The sequence below is a fragment of the Salmo trutta genome, chromosome 21 (assembly GCF_901001165.1).
Source record: "Salmo trutta chromosome 21, fSalTru1.1, whole genome shotgun sequence".
Classification (NCBI taxonomy): domain Eukaryota; kingdom Metazoa; phylum Chordata; class Actinopteri; order Salmoniformes; family Salmonidae; genus Salmo; species Salmo trutta.
This window is the reverse complement of record NC_042977.1, coordinates 40,973,186-40,988,878: the sequence shown is the minus strand read 5'-3', so window position 1 is coordinate 40,988,878 and position 15,693 is coordinate 40,973,186. Positions and strand designations below refer to the sequence as shown.

Here is a 15,693-nt window from a genome sequence, read left to right as displayed (position 1 = left end):
GTGAGTTGTTAGCAAAACTGAATTCCTGAACTTATTTAGGCTTGTCATAACAAAGGTGTTGAATACCTATTGACTGCTTTTGTATTAATTTGTTGAAAAAATTCTGGAAACATAATTCCACTTTGGCATTTTGGGGTATTGTGTGAAGGCCAGTGACACAAAATCTACATTTGATCCATTTTAATTTCAGGCGGTAACACAACAAAATGTGGGAAAAATCAAGGGGTGTGAATACTTTCTGAAGGCACTGTACTTTTCCATGTATCTCAGCTTACTGTAATAAGAGCTAATGATATGAAACATGAACTTCTGAATTGCAAGAATCCTTTGAGTTCTATGTTATATTAAACAAGTATCAGTGGGTGTGAGAGTTAAGCTTTTACTCATCACTTCAGCTCATTGAAGTGGTCTTCAATTGTTCTGTGAATGGAGAGGATCCTCCCACTTTGTCCCAGTTTTCGCATGGTAGTCGCATGTGTTAAATGTCTCAATATTAATTTAAACCTGATAAAATGTCCCAATTAATGCATCGTGTGACAAACTCAAAGGGGAAAATGTTGTGGTTGTCACAGGGACAGTTATGCAACAACTAAAGAGGAACTGTTAAAACCCCTTCATCATGACCTATTTAGTTGTCACAGAAACACTTTTCCCCCTTTGAGTTGAGGGCATCAACACATTCTGTGTTCCTCTGACCTAGAAAATAACCATATTATCAAGACAACCTACACCTAACAGCCCACGTCCATGCACATCAGTGCACGAGGTCTAAGTCTCACACACACACACACACACACACACACACACACACACACACACACACACACACACACACACACACACACACACACACAGACGTGACAATTAGATTGATCAGATATGAGATTGAATTCCTCTTGTATTTCTCTGCTGTGTGTATTTACTTACAAAACAAAGTCACACCTGAAAGTTCACCTTCAAAGTCGCCATTTGAAATTCCCCTGCTCAACAGGTTAGGAGAGTGTTCCTCTAGTATAGAATGTTGACCATCAGTCAGAGCTGTAGAATTAGGAATTACAACTCAGAGCCCTGGGGTCATTATGTCATCATAGTTGTCATACGTCTTGTAAGAAAAGTTCTTGCTCATCCTCAGTGCAACACCCGGAGGTGAAATTAAAGTTCTTTACTGGTTCTGTGGGGATTTTCTGGTTTGTTTGCTATCAAACCATCACATATTTATTTTATCAACATCACCACCCCAAATGTGCCCTTTCACAGCTTCATAGGACATAAACAGGGGCAGTTCCATGGTTTGACTCAATAGACTTTATAACTGTGGTGCTAGAGGAGGCTGGTGAGAGGGGCTTTAGGAGGACAGGCTCATTGTAATGGCTGGAATGGAATCAATGGAAAAGAGTCCAACACGTTGTTTCCATGTGTTTGATGTGTTTGGTACCATTTCATGAATTCCATTAGAATGAGCCCGTCCTCCTATAGCTCCTTCCACCAGCCTCCTCTGTGTGGCGCACAATGCACTGTGTTTCCTCCTAGACCAACTCATACATCTGATAACTGTACATACAGTATGTTCTATGATATGATCTGTGGTGGATTCACTGATGTGGGTACATGGTTACACATACACACATAACCACAGCAAAGGTGTTAAAACTTTTTTTGGGATACATATTTATCCCCATGTTTTTGTTGGCACAAACCTACCTCCATACGTCTATTCATTTGTATTGGTACCTTCAGACGAGTCCCGTGACACTTGTGGGGGTCGTAGAGCAAAACAGAGAACACCATCGTGTTCGTGAGAGTCCGTGTGGTATTAGTGGAGTGTTAGTTTGTAGCCCAAACGGTTCAGACACTACAGACAGAAGTTGGCACATCAGTGTTACCGAATTCAGACGAGTCCTGTGAGGATTGTGGGGGACGTAGAGCAAAACAGAGGAATTCTCATGGTCTGACATCTTTCACTGCGTATGCGGAAGGCCGACATACGTGGATGTGGTGGATTGAGATGCAGCCCATGCAAAAATCTGATATCTCTAGCTTAAACTGACGTATTTTGATGGGGATTTTTTGGACTGTCACTTAGATTGACAAACGGGTACGTATATTGGCTATTAATTAGAGACCACAGATATTCTGTCTGAATCAAAATACATAGGTTTTTATATGATTGGAATATCTCCCACATCCTTTGGTTATGAGAGTTAAAGGGCGTTAAACTGTAGAATTGATATATTGTTCAATTGAGGTACAGTGGTTGGCATGTAATTCACCCTACACTCCTTATATTTATAACTAGATCACATAGAATCATAGGATAGAACAGTGTTTCTTAATGGGGACCAAAAGGTGTGAACATTTCTGTTATTGCCGTAGCACTAGACACCTGATTCCACTAATCATTGGGAGTGTTCCTCCAACACACTCTAGCCTACACCAATCCCAACACAGTCTAGCCTAATCCAAGCCCAGCACACTCTAGCCTACACCAAGCCCAACACACTCTAGCCTACACCAAGCCCAACACAGGCTAGCGTACACTAAGCCCAACACAGGCTACCCTACACCAAGCCCAACACACTCTACCCTACACCAAGCCCAACACACTCTAGCCTACTTAAAGCCCAACACACTCTACCCTACACCAAGCCCAACACACTCTAGCCTACACCAATCCCAACACAGGCTAGCCTACACCAAGCCCAAAAAACTCTAGCCTACACCAAGACCAACACACTCTAGCCTACACCAAGCCCAATACACTAGCCTACACCAAGCCCAACACAGGCTAGCCTACACCAAGTCCAGCACAGGCTAGCCTACACCAAGCCCAACACACTCTAGCCTATACCAATCCCAGCACAGGCTAGCCTACACCAATCCCAACACAGGCTAGCCTACACCAATCCCAACACAGGCTAGCCTACACCAAGCCCAACACAGGCTAGCCTACACCAAGCCCAACACAGGATAGCCTACACCAAGTTCAGCACAGGCTAGCGTACACTAAGCCCAACACAGGCTAGCGTACACCAAGCACAACACAGGCTACTGTATATAGGCTCACTACTGTTATAGCCTCTCTACTGTATTCAGGATAACTACTGTTATAGCCTCACTACTGTATATAGGCTCACTACTGTTATAGCCTCTCTACTGTATTCAGGCTCACTACTGTTATAGCCTCTCTACTGTATATAGGCTCACTACTGTATATGGCATCGCTTCTAGGGCTTGTAAGGAAGCGTTTCACTGTAAGGTCTACACCTGTTGTATTCGGTGCACGTGACAAATAAACTTTGATTTTATTTGCTTTGACACTGATGGTAGCGAACAGCACATTAGATGACAGATCCTGTCCTATTTACTAGTTTCACCCAGAGTCATCAGTGCCAACAACAGCAGGAGCAGAGTAGAGAGAGTCACAGCAAGCTTTGCCATCTTGTCAGGTTCAGAGGTCTAGACAGGCAGTGAAGTTCAACAGATACCTGGAACTCTCTCCTCAGAATGAGATACCAAGATGATCTGATCCAATGATCTGGAATTCTAGTTTAAATACTTTCTCAGTTGGAAATATGAAGCCCTTTTCTGGACCGCAGACCCAGCATATGAGGAACAAGGTGGAAACTTCAGTCTCAACATGTATTTGGGTCAGGGAAGGTTGACACATAGGTCACATTGTTGGTGCCTTGGTAAACTCCCTTCCACTGTGGGCCCGGATCAAGAATGTACGTCAACTATACAATGATGCATGTCAGCAAAATTCTAAGGGAGACGTTATCATTGTATAATAGAGGATTACATAACGTTGGGATTGTGTGACGATGTGATGTAATGTACAAGTAGCCTTAAAAAGAAGTTTGATTGTTCAATTCAAACACATTTAGTCCGTTGTGATTAGAAGGCCTACTGTATGTAGGAGCTATAGTGAATGTTCCTGAGGGGCCTAGTTACAGTTTGGACTTAAATCAGCTTGAAAATCTATGGCAAGACTTCAAAATGACTGTCTAGCAATGATCAACAACCACATTAACAGAGGCTGAAGAATATTTTAAGGAATAATGGACAAATATTGTAAAATCCAGGTGGGCATAGCTCTAAGATTCCCAGAAAGACTCACTGCTGTAATAGCTGCCAAAAGGGATTCAAATCAAGTCCAAATGAAAATGTATTGTTCACATGCACATGGTTAGCAGATGTTATTGCGAGAATTGCGAAATGCTTGTGCTTCTAGTTCCGACAGTGCAGCAATATCTAACAAGTAATATCTAACAATTCCACAACAAATACCTAAAAAACACAAGTCTAAGTAAGGAATTGAATAATAACATAGAAATATATGGATGAGCAATGTCAGAGCGGCATAGGCTAAGATGCAATAGATAGTATAGAATACAGTATATACATATGAGATGAGTAATGCAAGATATGTAAACGTTATTAAAGTGGAATTATTAAAGTGACTAGTGTTCCATTTATTAAAATGGCAAATGATTTTAAGTCTGTATGTATTGACTCAGTGGGTTAAATAGAGTGCCTTCAGAAAGTATTCATACCTCTTGACTTATTCCACATTTTGTTATGTTACAGCCTGATTTCAAAATAGATTAAATAGATTGTTTTCTCAACCATCTACATACAATACCTCATAATGAAAAAGTGAAAACATGTTTTTAGAACTGTTTGTGGCAGTGATTACAGCTGTGTGTCACAAACTTCACCTTCATCTGAGGATATTTCGAAATCATTATCTGACCAATACACAGCGGCTTGCGTGCGCCACATCATTTTATTTAAATTACGATGGACATGGACAAAACAATAAACATGAATGACTAGACAGTTTCACAGGCTATGTACTTACATACAGCAGTGCGAAATAAAACAACCCACAAAAACCAGGTGACAAACACACTCCTAATATATATGACTCCCAATCAGGAACAACGATACCCAGCTGTCCCTGATCGGGAGCCGCACACACCAACATAGAAACAGAAATACCAGAAAAACACATACAACACAGTAATTCTGCCACGTCCTGACCAAAAATACTAAACAACTACTCCCTCTGCTGGTCAGGACATGACAGTACCCTCCCTAAAGGTGCAAACCCCAAATGCACCTACAAAAGAAACCACAAAAATCCCCAATACCACAACAAAACATAAAACCAAATACCCACTTAACAAAAAAAAGGGAGGGAAGGGAGGGTGGCTGCCGTCAACGACGTCACTTGTGCTACACCCCCCCTCCCCAACCCACCTATCCTGGAGGTGGCTCTGGTTCGGGCCTACTGCCCTCCAACCTGTAGACACACTTGCTTGGCTCCGGACCGTAGTCAGACTCACTCAGTTCCAGGTCGTAGGCAGACTCATTCCGTTCCGGATCGTAGGCAGACTCATTCCATTTAATGCTGTAGGCAGACTCATTTAGTTCACAGTTAATCAAACACTTATTCAGTTCCAGATCCCATACAGACTCACTTGGTTCCGGATCGCTGACAGACTCCCTCGGTTCCGGGTCGCAGGCAGACTCCTTTAGTTCCGGGTCGCAGGCAGACTCACCCGGTTCCGGGTCATAGGCAGACTCCCTCGGTTCCGGGTCGCAGGCAGACTCCCTCGGTTCCGGACCGGACACTGTTGCCGGATACTCGGGACTGCACACTTTTTCCGGATACTCTGGACTGCACACTGGTGCCGGATACTCTGGACTGCACACTGGTGCCGGATACTCTGGACTGCACACTGGTGCCGGATACTCTGGACTGCACACTGGTGCCGGATACTCTGGACTGCACACAGGTGCCGGATACTCTGGACTGCACACTGTTGCCGGATACTCTGGACTGCACACTGTTGCCGGATACTCAGGACTGCACACTTGCCGGATACTCAGGACTGCACACTTGCCGGATACTCAGGACTGCACACTTGCCGGATACTCAGGACTGCACACTTGCCGGATACTCAGGACTGCACACTGTTGCCGAACTCTCGAGGCTGGGCTGACGCACTGGAAGCCTGATGCGTGGGGCTGGTAGAGGAGGTACCAGGCTGAAGACACGCACCCTAGGGCTAGTGCAGGAAGCCGTAACCGGCCGAGAGGAACTACTATTATGCACTATAAGCCTAATGCGTGGTGCTGGTACTGGAACTGCCAGTTTTAAACCATGCACCCCATGGCTAGTGCGAGGAGCGGGAACAGGCTAGGCTGACCCATGGGAAGCTTGATCCGTGGTGCTGGTACTGGTCATGCCAGACTGGAGGTACTCACTTCCGGGTCAGCACGAGAGGCGGGAACCGGAAAGACTGGACCATGGAGGCGAACAGGTGGCCTTGACCGCACCTCCTGCACAACCCGTCCTGGCTGGACGGAACTAGCAGCCCTGCATGAGTGGGGTGCTGGTACAGGGCGAACTGGGCTGTGCAGGGGTTTGATGGTTACCGTGCGTAGAGCGGGCGTAAGGTAGCCTGGTCCGAGGAGGCGTACCGGCGACCAGACGCGCTGAGCAGGCATCATCCTACCAGGCTGGATGCCCACTCTAGCACGGCATCTGCGAGGGGCTGGAATAGCGCGCACCGGCCTGTGCGTGCGTATGGGCGAGATTGTGCGCGCCTCAGCAAAACACGTCACCCTCCACTCCATACGCTCCTCCACATACTCACGGGTAGCTGGCTTATGGCTCTTCCTTGGCCTAGCCAAACTACCCGTGTGCCCCCCCCAAAACATTTATTGGGGGTGCCTCTCCGGCTTCCTCGCCAGTCGTGTACCCCGGTAGCATTCCTGGTCCTCACCAGTCTTCCTCCACGGGCCCTCTCCGGCCAGAATCTGTTCCCAGCTCAATCTCTCAAGATAGTCCATATCCTCAACCTGCCGCTCCTTTCTCCGCTGCTTGGTCTTGGTTTGGTGGGTTGTTCTGTCACAAACTTCACATCATTTTATTTAAATTATGATGGGCACGGACAAAACAATAAACATGAACGAGTAGATAGTTTAACAGGCTATGTACTTACATACAGCAGTGTGAAATAAAACAACCCACAAAAACCAGCTGACAAACACACTCCTAATATATGACTCCCAATCAGGAACAACGATAACCAGCTGTCCCTGATCGGGAGCCACACAGACCAACATAGGCGTTCGGAGAGGGTCCTGCCTGTTCCACCCCCGTGCACCCCCGCCCCTACCCCTATGGAGGTGGGGGGGGGGCGTGCCAAGGCGTACCGGAGGAGGTGGCTCCTCCTGCACCAGCTGTGGTCGGAGAGGACACACGGCCAACCGGTGCTGGAGGAGCCAGTCTGGGAGTCGAGATGGCAGGCAGAACACTTCTCGGTCACCTCAGGTGAGTCAGCACCAGACTCACCCAGAACCCCCTGTTGGTCACGTGTTTTTACCTGTTTTGTTTACTAAATTTTTTCCCTCTTCCCAGCATAGGGCGCTAGTCGATTCAGGCACAGCTGGGAATTTTATGGACCGTGGACTTGCCATTAAGCTGGGTATTCCGCGGGTGCCGTTAGATTCCCCCTTCCCCGTGCACTCCCTAGATAGCCGACCATTAGGGTCAGGGCTGGTCAGGGAGTCTACGGTGCCACTGGACATGGTAACGCAGGGGAATCATATGGAACGCATTCGTTTTTTCCTTATTGATTTGCCTGCGTTTCCGGTGGTGCTGGGGGTCCCCTGGCTAGCTGGTCACAATCCCCGTATTTTGTGGAAACAGGGGTTTCTCCAGGAGTGGTCAGAGGAGTGTTCAGGGAGGTGTCTAGGAGTTTCCATAGGTGCCACGTCGGTGGAGAGTCCAGACCAGGTGTCCACCGTGCGCATTCCCCCTGAATACGCCGATTTGGCGATCGCTTTTTGTAAAAAGAGGGCGACTAAATTACCACCCCATCGACAGGGGGATTGTGCGATAGATCTCCAGGTTAACGCTGCGCTTCCCAAGAGTCACGTGTACCCCTTGTCACAGGAGGAGACGGCGGCTATGGAGAGGGGTACTTTCGGCCCTCCATCTCACCCGCTTCCTCGAGTTTCTTTTTTGTGAAGAAGAAGGAGGGAGGTCTGCATCCGTGCATTGATTACCGAGGTCTAAACGCTATCACGGTGGGGTTTAGTTACCCACTACCTCTTATCGCTACAGCGGTGGAATCATTTCACGGAGCACAGTTCTTCACAAAACTGGATCTCAGAAGCGCGTACAATCTGGTGCGTATCAAGAAGGGAGACGAGTGGAAAACCGCCTTTAGTACCACATCAGGCCATTATGAGTACCTCGTCATGCCGTATGGGTTGAAAAATGCTCCAACCGTCTTTCAATCCTTTGTTGACGAGATTCTCAGGGACCTGCACGGGCAGGGCGTGATTGTCTATATCGATGACATTCTGATATATTCCGCCACCCGCTCCGCGCATGTGTCCCTGGTGCGCAAGGTGCTTGGTAGACTGCTGGAGCATGACCTATACGTTAAGGCTGAGAAGTGTGAGTTTTCCAAACGAGCCGTCTCCTTTCTGGGTTATCGCATTTCCACCACGGGGGTGGTGATGGAGTGTGACCGCGTTAAGGCCGTGCGTAATTGGCCGACTCCAACCACGGTGAAGGAGGTGCAGCGGTTCTTAGGCTTTGCCAATTACTACCGGAGGTTTATCCAGGGTTTTGGCCAGGTAGCGGCTCCCATTACCTCACTGCTGAAGGGGGGGCCAGTGCGTTTGCGATGGTCGACGGAGGCGGACGGAGCCTTCAAAAAGTTGAAGACGCTGTTCACCGACGCACCCGTGTTGGCGCACCCGGACCCGTCTTTAGCATTCGTAGTGGAGGTGGACGCATCCGAGGCTGGGGTGGGTGCCGTGCTATCACAGCGCTCGGGTACGCCATCGAAACTCCGCCCCTGCGCTTTCTTTTCGAAGAAGCTCAGTTCGGCGGAGCGTAACTACGATGTGGGGGACAGGGAGTTGCTAGCGGTGGTCAAAGCTCTGAGGGTGTGGCAGCACTGGCTTGAGGGGGCTAAGCACCCCTTTCTCATCTGGACCGACCACCGAAACCTGGAGTACATCCGGGCAGCGAGGAGACTGAATCCGCGTCAGGCGAGGTGGGCCATGTTCTTCGCCCGGTTTAGGTTTACCATCTCCTATAGACCGGGTTCAATGAATACTAAGGCCGACGCGCTGTCCCGTCTCTATGACACGGAGGACCGGCCCATCGATCCAACTCCCATCATTCCAGCGTCTAGGCTGGTGGCACCAGTGGTATGGGAGGTGGACGCGGACATCGAGCGGGCATTGGTGTTGGAACCTGCGCCTACGCAGGTGCCGTGGGGCGCATGTATGTGCCGCTCGGTGTTCGTGATCGTTTGATTCGGTGGGCGCACACGCTACCTACTGCGGGTCATCCTGGTGAGGCGAGGACAGTGCGGAGTCTAAGGGGGAAGTACTGGTGGCCCACCTTGGCGAAGGACGTGAGGTCCTATGTCTCTTCCTGTTCGGTGTGTGCCCAGAGTAAGGCTCCTAGGCATCTACCGAGAGGGAAGTTACAGCCCCTCCCCGTTCCACAACGACCATGGTCGCACCTGTCCATCGACTTCTTGACAGATCTTCCCCCCTCTCAGGGGAACACAGCGATTCTGGTGGTTGTGGATCGGTTCTCTAAGTCCTGCCGTCTCCTTCCATTGCCCGGTCTCCCTACGGCCCTGCAGACTGCGGAGGCCCTATTTACCCACGTCTTCCGGCACTACGGGGTGCCGGAGGACATTGTCTCTGATCGAGGTTCCCAGTTCACATCCAGGGTCTGGAGAGCGTTTATGGAGCGGCTGGGGGTCTCGGTCAGTTTGACCTCCGGTTATCACCCCGAGAGCAATGGGTAGGCGGAGAGGGTGAACCAGGAGGTGGGCAGGTTCCTGAGGTCGTATTGCCAGGACCGGCCAGGGGAGTGGGCGAGGTATATACCCTGGGCTGAATTAGCCCAGAACTCACTTCGCCACTCCTCTACTAACATATCACCCTTTCAGTGTGTGTTAGGTTACCAGCCGGTCCTGGCACCATGGCACTGGAGCCAGACCGAGGCTCCTGCGGTGGAGGACTGGGTTCAGCACTCCAAGGAGACCTGGAGAGCCGTCCAGGACTCACTAAAGGAGGCCAGTGCACGGCAGAAGAGGAGTGCTGATCGCCACCGCAGTGAGGCGCCCGTGTTCGCACCGGGAGACAGGGTCTGGCTCTCGACCCGGAACCTGCCCCTCCGCGTGCCCTGCCGGAAGCTGGGGCCGCAGTGTGTGGGGCCCTTCAAAGTCCTGAGAAGGATAAACAAGGTGTGTTATCGGTTGCAACTCCCTTCCTATTACCGTATTAACCCCTCGTTTCATGTGTCTCTCCTCAGGCCGGTGGTAGCTGGTCCCCTTCACGAAGATGAGGTGCCTGAGGTCCCTCCGCCCCCTCTGGACATCGGGGGGTCCCCGGCGTACAGCATACGGGCCATTCTGGACTCGAGACGCTGGGCGAGGGGCCTGCAGTACCTCGTGGACTGGGAGGGGTACGGCCCGGAGGAGAGGTGCTGGGTGCCGGCGGAGGACGTCCTGGACCCATCCATGTTGAGGGATTTCCACTACCTCCGTCCGGATCGCCCTGCACCTCGCCCTCCGGGTCGACCTCGAGGCCGGTGTCGGCGCGCTGCGGGAGCCGCGCGTCAGGAGGGGGGTACTGTCACGATTCCCACCGACGGTGGCGCCCCCTCCTGCTCGGGTGGCGCTCGGCGGTCGTCGTCACCGGCCTATTAGCTGCCACCGATTCCCTTTTGCTTTTCCCTTTTTTTTATTTTATACACCTGTGGTCAATTAGCCATTAGATGGGCTATTTAGTTTAGCTGGCCCGCTCCTTGTCGTGCGGGATTAATTGTTGTAATCGACTGTCTAGTTCGTGTCGGCTTGGCATTGTCGTACCTTATATTTATTCCCCTGTGTTTGGGAACTTTGTTTTTCTCTCAAAGTGTTATTAAAAAACAACACTCCCTGTGCTTGTTGCTTCCTGCGCCTCATTCCTCACACCACGACTACCAACGCCGTTACAACCTAACAGCCCACATCCATGCACGTCAGTGCACGAGGTCTAAGTCTCACACACACACACACACACACACACACACACACACACACACACACACACACACACACACACACACACACACACACACACACACACACACACACACACACACACACACACACACATGACTATTAGATTGATCAGATATGAGATTGAATTCCTCTTGTATTTCCCTGCTGCGTGTATTTACTTACCAAACAAAGTCACACCTGAAAGTTCACCTTCAAAGTCGCCATTTGAAAATCCCCTGCTCAACAGGTTAGGGGAGTGTTCCTCTAGTATAGAATGTTGACCATCAGTCAGAGCTGTAGAATTAGGAATTACAACTCAGAGCCCTGGGGTCATTATGTCATCGTAGTTGTCATATGTCTTGTAAGAAAAGTTCTTGCTCATCCTCAGTGCAACACCCTGTGGTGAAATTAAATTCCAGATTTTCTGGTTTGTTTGCTATCTAACACATCACATATTTTCTTTTATCAACATCACCACCCCAAATATGCCCTTTCACAGCTTCATAGGACATAAACATTGCTATCTAACACATCACATATTTTTTTTATCAACATCACCACCCCAAATATGCCCTTTCACAGCTTCATAGGACATAAACAGGGGCAGTTCCATGGTTTGACTCAATAGACTTTATCACTGTGGTGCTAGAGGAGGCTGGTGAGAGGGGCTTTAGGAGGACAGGCTCATTGTAATGGCTGGAATGGAATCAATGGAAAAGAGTCCAACACGTTGTTTCCATGTGTTTGATGTGTTTGGTACCATTTCATGAATTCCATTAGAATGAGCCCGTCCTCCTATAGCTCCTTCCACCAGCCTCCTCTGTGTGGCGCACAATGCACTGTGTTTCCTCCTAGACCAACTGATACATCTGATAACTGTACATACAGTATGTTCTATGATATGATCTGTGGTGGTTTCATTGATGTGGGTACATGGTTACACATACACACATAACCACAGCAAAGGTGTTAAAACCTCTAAAAGTGTCTGTCCTATATCTAGGAGATATAAGAAAACTCAGGAAATATTTAGGTTTTTTAGGATACATATTTATCCCCATGTTTTTGTTGGCACAAACCTACCTCCATACGTCTATTCATTTGTATTGGTACCTTCAGACGAGTCCCATGACACTTGTGGGGGTCGTAGAGCAAAACAAAGAACACCACCGTGTTCGTGAGAGTCCGTATGGTATTAGTGGAGTGTTAGTTTGTAGCCCAAACGGTTCGGACGCTACAGACAGAAGTTGGCACATCAGTGTTACTTGTTGGGGACGTAGAGCAAAACTGAGAACCGGAGAACCATTCGGACTCTACAGACGTTTTTGTGAGAAGACGGATTTTGCGGAATTCTCATGGTCTGACATCGTTCACTGCGTATGCGGAAGGCCGACATACGTGGATGAGGTGGACTAAGATGCAGCCCATGCAAAAACCTGATATCTCTAGCTTAAACTGACATATTTTGATGGGGATTTTTTTCTTGTCACTTAGACTGACAGTGGTTGGCATGTAATTCACCCTACACTCCTTATATTTATAACTAGATCACATAGAATCATAGGATAGAACAGTGTTTCTTAATGGGGACCAAAAGGTGTGAACATTTCTGTTATTGCCGTAGCACTAGACACCTGATTCCACTAATCATTGGGAGTGTTCCTCTGCCTGGGCGTTGCTGATGCATTGTAGATCTTACAATGCCTGGATAGGTATTTTACGTATGAGCTAACCACATGTTCTAATAGCAATCTGGTGCTCGACAGCACGGTCGATGACGTGCCACACAACCATTGGTTGATGCATGCAACGTCTGAGCAGGGTTTTGATGATGAGGTAATTAGTGGAATCAGGTGTGTAGCACTAGGGGCAAAACTAAACCCTTTGGGTCCCCAGCACCAGGATAAAGAAATACTGAGATATAATATAAAACACCTCAACAAAGGTACAAGCATTTAGATAAACATATATTGTTGTGCATTTCAATCAGCTCAGAATAAATGCTGTATATAAATAAACATGTAAAAGTTGTTCAAACAGTCTCCCTCTTGTTCTGTTCAAGAATCTTGTTTCCCTTTTTTGCTCATTGGGGAAAGTGATGGGGAACTTCTGCCGTGGAACTTTGGTGTTAAGGCGTGGGTAGGAAAGCCCATTTCACTCTCTACCTGCACCAGGAGTGTATATATAGCTCTGGTGATGAGTAGGACCTCACACAGCCACTGAAGCTCTCTTTCTGAAGACAAGACAGCAGCTCATCACATCACTAACTACAGCACCACAGAAGAAGAGATGGCCCAGATCAGAGCCCCTGTTATTGTGCTGCTCGTGCTCCTGGCTGTGGGGCTGTTCACTACTGAGGTTTCTGCTGCTAAACGAGGTCAATATTGGATGTGAAAGTTTTGTCTGTCTGTCTGTCTGTCTGTCTGTCTGTCTGTCTGCCTCTGTCTCCTTCTCTCCTTGTTTTTTAGAAAATGTTTTTTAATTCCTATACATGATAACATTTCTTGTCTTTTTGCTCAATAGGTTTTCCTACAGGCTGTTGTACACGTTACTCCCAGGGTAGGATAGACATTGGTCTCATCCGTGGCTTTTCCGTACAGAGAGTGACTGACGAGTGCAACATTGATGCTATCATGTGAGTGACTTTGGAAGGTCTAACAGTAGAACTGTGCTTAATAGGTCTGAGACAAATTGCAAGTAAAATGAAAGGATGAATTGTAGTGAATGTATTATTTCATCAATTTAAGTTTATCATTAAGTATGAAATAATTGTATAACAGAATTAATACAATTTGATAGCTTGATATAAATTGTATTGATTTATTTGCAATGTGATATTATAGAGATGTAAGCCTATAAAGCACTGATGATTGACTGATGTTGTCTCTTCAACATGTTCTCTTCCAGTTTCCACACTGTCAGAGGGAGATTCCCTTGTGTGGATCCCACCAAGAGCTGGGTTATAAAAGCTGTTCGCATGCTGAGGTAAGAATTCATTCATATTTATTCAGGAAAAAATTATTTGGTTCCATGGAATTGAATTATACTGACAGTGTGTGTAGGGTTTATGATAAGGATATTAGGTAAAACGATGGTTGTAAGAAATGGATGACATAACTTTATTTCTTCTCTACAGGGAGAGAGCGGAAGGATTGAACAAGAAAAGGTCATAGGAATAGTTCTCATCACAAGGGTACACGGGACGAAGAGTTCATGTTGCGACCTTCATTAACGGAGGAGAATGCGAACATGCTGGAACCCTGCTATCTCTAAGTTTATCCAACTACCTGAATTTTAGCAGACATTTTTCTGTACTGAAAAGTATAATAAATGAAGAATATAAGCAACCTGGAGCACCTGGACACAGCCCTTAGCCGTAGTATATTGGCCACATATGACAAACCACCGAGGAGCCTTATTGCTATTATAAACTGGTTACTAACATAATTAGAGCAGTAAAAATATGATTTATTGTCATACCGATAGTATACGGTCTGACATACCACAGCTGTCAGCCAATCAGCATTCAGGGCTGGAACCACCCAGTTTATTATGTTATATAACCTATTTGTATATGAAATAATCTCTGTGTTGGCAGAGTTTAATGGTGTGATCTTGTTCTATGAGCATCAGAAATCGCACGTTTTAACCCTTTTATTGATAAAGGTCTTGTGTATGATCAGATCATTGATCAAATCTGTTACATTTAACAGTTACTGTTACATTTGATATCTATAATAAATCATTTATATTTTACTAAGAATTCTCACTTCTTTTGTGTATTCATCTTGTGTGGTATGAGTGGGGCTCCTGAGTGCCGCAGCGGTCTAAGGCACTGCATCTCAGTGCTTGAGGCGTCACTACAGACAGCCTGGTTTGAATCCAGGTTGTATAATAACCAGCCTGTAGTAACAGTGGAGGACACTACACCATGAGAGGTCACCAGTGGGTGGATGTAGTAACTGTAGAGGACACTACACCATGAGAGGTCACCAGTGGGTAGATGTAGTAACTGTAGAGGACACTACACCATGAGAGGTCACCAGTGGGTAGATGTAGTAACTGTAGAGGACACTACACCATGAGAGGTCACCAGTGGGGGGATGTAGTAACTGTAGAGGACACTACACCATGAGAGGTCACCAGTGGGTGGATGTAGTAACTGTAGAGGACACTACCCCATGAGAGGTCACCAGTGGGTAGATGTAGTAACTGTAGAGGACACTACACCATGAGAGGTCACCAGTGGGTGGATGTAGTAACTATAGAGGACACTACACCATGAGAGGTCACCAGTGGGTAGATGTAGTAACTGTAGAGGACACTACACCATGAGAGATCACCAGTGGGTGGATGTAGTAACTGTAGAGGACACTACACCATGAGAGGTCACCAGTGGGTAGATGTAGTAACTGTAGAGGACACTACCCCATGAGAGGTCACCAGTGGGTAGATGTAGTAACTGTAGAGGACACTACACCATGAGAGGTCACCAGTGGGTAGATGTAGTGACTGTAGAGGACACTACACCATGAGAGGTCACCAGTGGGCAGATGTAGTAACTGTAGAGGACACTACACCATGAGAGGTCACC

General features: G+C 47.5%; 1 protein-coding gene across 1 annotated transcript; it reads left to right on the top strand.

Moving 5' to 3' along the window:
- Positions 1-13,098: 13,098 nt before the first annotated feature.
- Positions 13,099-14,446, top strand: LOC115156416 (C-C motif chemokine 20-like). Its single transcript, XM_029703852.1, has 4 exons — positions 13,099-13,476; positions 13,623-13,734; positions 14,007-14,084; positions 14,236-14,446. Exons 1-4 carry the CDS (start codon positions 13,389-13,391, stop codon positions 14,270-14,272), a joined length of 315 nt encoding a protein of 104 aa, XP_029559712.1. The 5' UTR covers positions 13,099-13,388; the 3' UTR covers positions 14,273-14,446.
- Positions 14,447-15,693: the final 1,247 nt, after the last annotated feature.